At 42.0% G+C, this 6,000-nt stretch overlaps 1 protein-coding gene across 1 annotated transcript; it reads left to right on the top strand.

The window, feature by feature from the left end:
* The first annotated feature begins 1,811 nt into the window (after positions 1-1,811).
* Positions 1,812-4,140, top strand: LOC147864962 (uncharacterized). The gene is made up of 2 exons (XM_087317637.1): positions 1,812-2,033; positions 2,650-4,140. The coding sequence occupies exons 1-2, from the start codon at positions 1,850-1,852 to the stop codon at positions 3,828-3,830; spliced, it is 1,365 nt and encodes a 454-aa protein (XP_087173763.1). The 5' UTR covers positions 1,812-1,849; the 3' UTR covers positions 3,831-4,140.
* The last annotated feature ends 1,860 nt before the right edge of the window (positions 4,141-6,000 follow it).

Below are 6,000 nucleotides of genomic sequence, written 5' to 3'. Positions count from 1 at the left end.
TACTATAGAATATAATAATAGGAAAGTACTGAAGGACTCATTGTTAGGCTTTTCAATGTAGCAAGGCGACAATACCCATGCTATGATACGCTATTCACGATTGATTTGGATGGAGGGATGTGTGCCACTTATCATATTTACTTAATTTTTTTATTTATTTGAACCACAAGAAACCATGGCAATAGAATCATCATAATTAAGAAAGTGGGTTAGATTCTCATTGTGAGATAATGTATGCGTTTATCTAATTGGAGGTCGTAAATTCACAAGATCCATTATAAAAATCAAAGACAACGTACATTTTCTCTTCTTCTTCTTCTTCTTCTTCTTTTATCTCAAGCCCCACCATTTTGTACACCTTAGTGGGAAAATTTTGGGTATAGGAAACATACCTTTTTCATATTTGATCGTATAGTCACACAAAGAAAAATAGAAGGAGTTACATTGTGTGTGAGAGAAATGTTATGGTAATGGAAGACACATTTCCACTTAAGAAAAGATTAAAAAACGAGTGTGAAAGCCACGTGAACAAAAGCCATATGTACTCCCATTGTGGCAGGTTATGAAACTCGTCTGAAGATGGTTCCATGTACGGTCCAATCCAAACTTGACCGATTGCATCACCACTTTTCCTACGAATTCGAGTTGCGAGAGCGTAAAGGGATAAGGCAAAGCCAACAAAGGTTACAATGCCAATTTTACTAGGATATTTAAAAACACGTCAAGAGACGAAAGTGCGAGACGAGGGTAAGGACACGTTGTACCAACTTCTCAAGGCACGGTTTCTACCTAGGGGGGAGAGAGAGAGAGAGGGAGAGAGAGGAGTTTCAAACCCAAGACGTAGTGCTAGTAGTCTAACAACTTATCACTAGGGTAAGCTACCCTGGGGTAATACAAGCAACATGTCGTCATCTGGGCGATCGATCGGTGTCGGGCGATGGGGGGGTGATAATTCTAGAACTTGGCCCTTGGAGAGGCCCACAGAGTTCGGACATGGGTGGAATGAAATATGATAGGGGACATAATAGGCGACGGAAACAGGAAGGGAATGAATGAATGAATGAATGTGTATGTGTGTTTGGGCGTGTGCACTGGATCTAACGAAAATAAGGAAGGACAAATAATTGGGGGGGAGGGGACAATAAAGAAAATGAGAGAAAGAAGAAAAAGAAAGCAAAGACAAGAAAAAAAAAAAAAACCAAAGACAAGAAAAAGAAGGTGCCACACATCAAAACATGAGGAATTGCCCCCTGTTTTCTTCTCTTTTTTTTTTTTCTTTTTTAACCCCCCTCCAAAAAAAGAGAAATTTCATTTTTGTTTTTAAAAAAAAACCAAAAAAATCGATTGAAAAATTAATTAATTAATTAAAATATATTTTATTTATTTTCTCTCCAACCCAACACACTCCGTCTGCTTGCCGCATCTCCCTTCTTCCTGGCGCCCACCCTCTCTCTCTCTCTCTACTTTCTCTCTCATCCCCTGTTCCCCCTCTCTTACTACTTTCTCTCTCATCCCCTGTTCCCTCTCTCTCTACTTTCTCTCTCATCCCCTGTTCCCCCCCTCTCTCTCTCTCTCTCATCCCCTGTTCCTTCCTCTCTAAATCCATGTTCTCTAAAAAAGCCTAGAATATTCTCTCTCTCTCTCTCTCTCTCTCTCTCTCTCTCTCTCTCTCTCTCTCTCTCTAGATCTATATATCATTGCCCCCATTCTCCTACCCCTCTTTGCCTCTCTCCCCTCTTCTCTGAACCTTCCTCCTCCCCACCCCTTTCTTTCCAACTTCAAATCCTTCCAATCTCTTTATCTTTCCTCTCCAATCCAACCTAATCCAATCCAATCCAATCCAATCACCATGAGCTGCAATGGCTGCAGAGTCCTGAGGAAAGGATGCAGCGACTCCTGCATCCTCCGCTCCTCCCTCCAATGGATCGACTCCCCTGAATCCCAAGGCCACGCCACCGTCTTCGTCGCCAAATTCTTCGGCCGCGCCGGAATGATTAGCTTCATCAACGCCGTCTCCGAAAGCCAGAGACCAGGTAAGACCGAGGAAGGAATGAATGAATGAAACCCAAATGCATTCATAATATGTGTGTCAATGCACATATATATATATATATACATACATCTATGTGTGTATCTGGGGTTTGGGCTAATGTGAGAGATTACAGCCTTCTTCTGTTCTTCCCCACTATGTGGAGAGATATAGAGCCCCATGTTTCTCATGTCAATGCTCCAACATGATGGGCTCTTTTGTATATTGCTGCTAGATAAGCTTTTCTCCCCTCCAATGTCCATGTGTGGCTAGATATAGTTAGCCCATGTCTATATGTTCCTATAATGAGGGGGGCTATTTTGTCCCCATGCCTATAGTTGGAGGTAACAATGGAGATGTTTCTTCCTCCCATGGGGTGGGAAAACATCCCATTTCCCATCTCATGTTTCTCCCCAACAATATCCAGCCAGTAGAATCTAAACCTTCCCTCTGATAAACAATATGGACAAACAATGGAGAACCAATGGTAAATGATGATGGACAGAGATAGATACCCCATGGTGGTGGTGTTAAACTATGACCTCCTTTTGTGTTGTGTGCGTTCTTTTTTGCTTGCTTTGTTTGTCTGATTGGTTTTTTGCACCCCAAAATATATGCAGCTTTGTTCCAATCTCTGCTGTATGAGGCATGTGGGAGGACGGTAAACCCCGTCTTCGGTGCCGTGGGCTTGCTATGGAGCGGGAACTGGTCGGTGTGTCAATCGGCGGTCGAGACGGTACTGAAGGGCGGTACACTCAAACCCGCAACCCAATGCCTGCCTTCCTCCATAAACCCTACCTCAAAACCCCCTCCAATGTCTCCTTGCATCTACAACACCACTAACCAGGGGGTATCATCACCCTCTAAACCCTCCGTCATACATTCCGGATCCGAATCGATGGCCCAGATCGAAGCACACAACAAGACGCCGGCTAGCACTACCACTAGCACTAGCACTACCACAACTACTGCGAATGCTACCGCTACCCCTACCCCTACCACTACCACTGCAACTCCGCCACTCGGGGCCGCAGCATGTGAAACACCCCCATCTCACCCTACCCTTCTTATGAAAAGACCTTATATGCTCCCAATCACCTCCACCACAACAATAACTACTCCTCTTCCTCCTCCCAAGAGGCCCAAATCGTGCCCGAGCCGTCCCCGTCCCGAGGATGTGGATCCCCCCTCGGCTAATGGCAGCCCAACAATCGGTCACACCTTTGAGCAGCGAGAGATCTGTAGCCCACCCGAGCAAGAAGAGGGGAGGGCGCACCCCCCGCATCCGATCGGCAGCGGGCAACTAATCGCCCCCATCCCGCGCCGAGTACGGATGATGATGCCGATGATGGAGCACCACCACGAGACCATGGTGGTAGTCTCCTCGAATTGTATGCCTGTCTCATCATCATGTGAAACACCCCCTAGCTCTGAGGAGGACATGGAAGTATCTACCATGCATCTTGTGGAATCAATGAGCAAGGAGAATATGCAAGGGAGGGTTGAGTTGAATCTCAGTCTCAACAATTTCCATGGTGTGATGATGAGATCTAAGGTGTACACTCATGGTGGCTCTTCTCCTCCACATGATGAGGGCCAGAACAGAGTGTCTTCACCTCTGACTGGGAACAATAGGGTATCCAGCCCCTGTTCATTCTCTGTAAATTCTGAGGGCTCATCACTGACAAGTTTAGACAGTGTTGAGTTCTCCATGGCTTGTTGGCCTTCACAACAAGAAGGTCATCATCATCATCATCATCATCATCATCTTGAAGAACGCCAGCTTCTCAATCTGTTATAAATCTCCCATCTTTTCTCTCTTGCTCTCCCAATATTTAAGCTTAAAAGCTTCCCTGTCTTGAATTCGGATTCTAGGGTTTTCAATCCAAGAACTCGGTTGGTTTTTCTTTTAACATTAAAAACAGGAACAATTTTAACTCCAAAAATTGTTGGGGTTTTAGGCTGATATCTTGATTCAATTAAGGATAAAGAACAAAAAAGGAAGTGTGTTTTGGACCACTTCTTCTTTTTGCTTGTATTGGTATCTTTAGCTTTTTTCACCCAAAATCTAACCCTTGACCATATAATCATACAAAGTTATATATTTTGATGGATGGAGAGAGACCCATGACCATATAATCATACAAAGTTATATATTTTGATGGATGGAGAGAGAGAGAGAGAGAGAGAGAGAGAGAGAGAAAGAGAAGATACATCTTTTGAATGTCCACGAAAGACCATTTGTGATCTATGATACGGGGCGTACCCCTTGGCGAGGATCGAAAGAGTGTAAAACCACTAAGCCAACAAACAAAAAGAGAGACAGATTTTGTCTATGTTTGCTCATGTGCGTGTGCGTGCGCGTGTACATTGGCCTATGAGATCGAAACAACCCTACTCTTTATATTAGGTCGTTCCCTTGCTCAAAAATATGTAAAATTAACGAACTCTAAACTGAGGTAATACAGGTAATTAAACTGGTCAATGGCGATCGATCTTCGAGCCCCATGAAACTCCCTTCTAATCTTGATTGTAATGGTGTGCTTGAGGAGTTGTGACTCAAGGCCTTAGCTCCTAACTAATTCTAGGGAGCTTGTCTCGTTGAGCATATATGAATGTGTGACAGAGTACTATGTGTGCATATTTTGTGAGAGAAAAAGATATAATGATGTTTGTATGCTACAATAGTTCATCTTTAAGTTAAAGAGCAATATGTGTATGTAAATGGTGTTATAATATAAACATTGCTTAATTGTATCACAAAGCAACCTATTTGAAATTGCAGAAATTGTCTTGGGGTGAAAAAAAATCCCGAGAAAAACATTGCTTCCCATTAGTTCAGTGAATTGCATATAATGATTAGGCTACATACACTATGAGTATCTATAGATACCCTACTATTTACAAATCACTTTCATATATGTACATTTGGCTATCGTTGTGTGACACCTTAGAAATTGTCTTGGGGGGTGGGGGGGATGACAATTGTTGTCGACATAACATCAAACGGTTGCATGACAAAACCTGTTATTTTTCAACAAGCATCAAGACGTAGCTAGCAAGCTTCTGAACGCAACTAGACATTGATATCACCCAAAGCAATATGGGTGATTTGCTAGCTAGGAGGGAAGTGTCAGTGAGGCGGCTAGTAGCAGCATTTTGGATGTCCTGACGTGAAGTTCACCAATGGTGTGGTTTCACTTGGGGTGAAAATTTATTGCCTCACTTGAGAACAAGGACAAAAAAACGGCAAAAAGAATCAACTTGAGTTCCATACAAGTTCATTTTTGAGTGAGTAATTGAGAACAAGTTGTATGACATGTTGAGCGATGAAGAAGGTTGATGATTGATAGCTTCAATTGACAAATTACTTGATATTCTTTATGAATTATTTTCAACTTGTAAATAGAATGTCCAGTTTGCCTTGATTGTTAGACGTTATTGGAATAATGAAATTCAAATTCAACTTTACAATGTTGGTCTTGGACATGTCAAGATAATCTTATTGTATGATTCATTTAAATCCTTGTGAATAGAGAAACTACTTTCTTTGTGGATGGAGCATTTGTGGTCTAAATCTATGAGATAAATTAAATTGATCATTGATGTTGCAGAATAAGATTTATTGCATGCGCTTGTCGGTTCCTCGTTCTAGATCCTCATGTGATGCAATGACATTTTTGAATCAATATCGATAAGTCTTCATATTCACTCAGTCTAGTGGATGTATACATGGAAGACGATGTTGAATTGACATAGGTAATCTCTAATATAGAAGCAATCAACATGTGTATCTTACGATCACAAGACATTGTATGCATGCGTGCCTATTACTTATGGAGTGGTATCATCAATTACCTTAGTTCCTTCGAAGTGATGCTTATTTGATAGAGTGATGTATTGATTGAATAAAGTATTCAAAGTTTATTATACAAGTGTATCTAATGTGCATTCACATGCTGGAGAGATGA

Source organism: Azolla caroliniana, unplaced genomic scaffold (assembly GCF_043228905.1).
Source record: "Azolla caroliniana isolate FFs.n. ecotype wild unplaced genomic scaffold, voAzoCaro1.0.p SCAF_4, whole genome shotgun sequence".
Classification (NCBI taxonomy): domain Eukaryota; kingdom Viridiplantae; phylum Streptophyta; class Polypodiopsida; order Salviniales; family Salviniaceae; genus Azolla; species Azolla caroliniana.
The sequence above is the reverse complement of the archived record's forward strand: the minus strand, read 5'-3'. Positions and strand labels throughout refer to the sequence as shown.

Coding starts and splice junctions, on each gene's coding strand:
- LOC147864962 (XM_087317637.1), top strand. CDS start 1,850: ATGAGCTGCAATGGCTGCAGAGTCCTGAGGAAAGGATGCAGCGACTCC. Junction 2,034..2,649: donor CTCCGAAAGCCAGAGACCAG/GTAAGACCGAGG, acceptor AAATATATGCAG/CTTTGTTCCAATCTCTGCTG.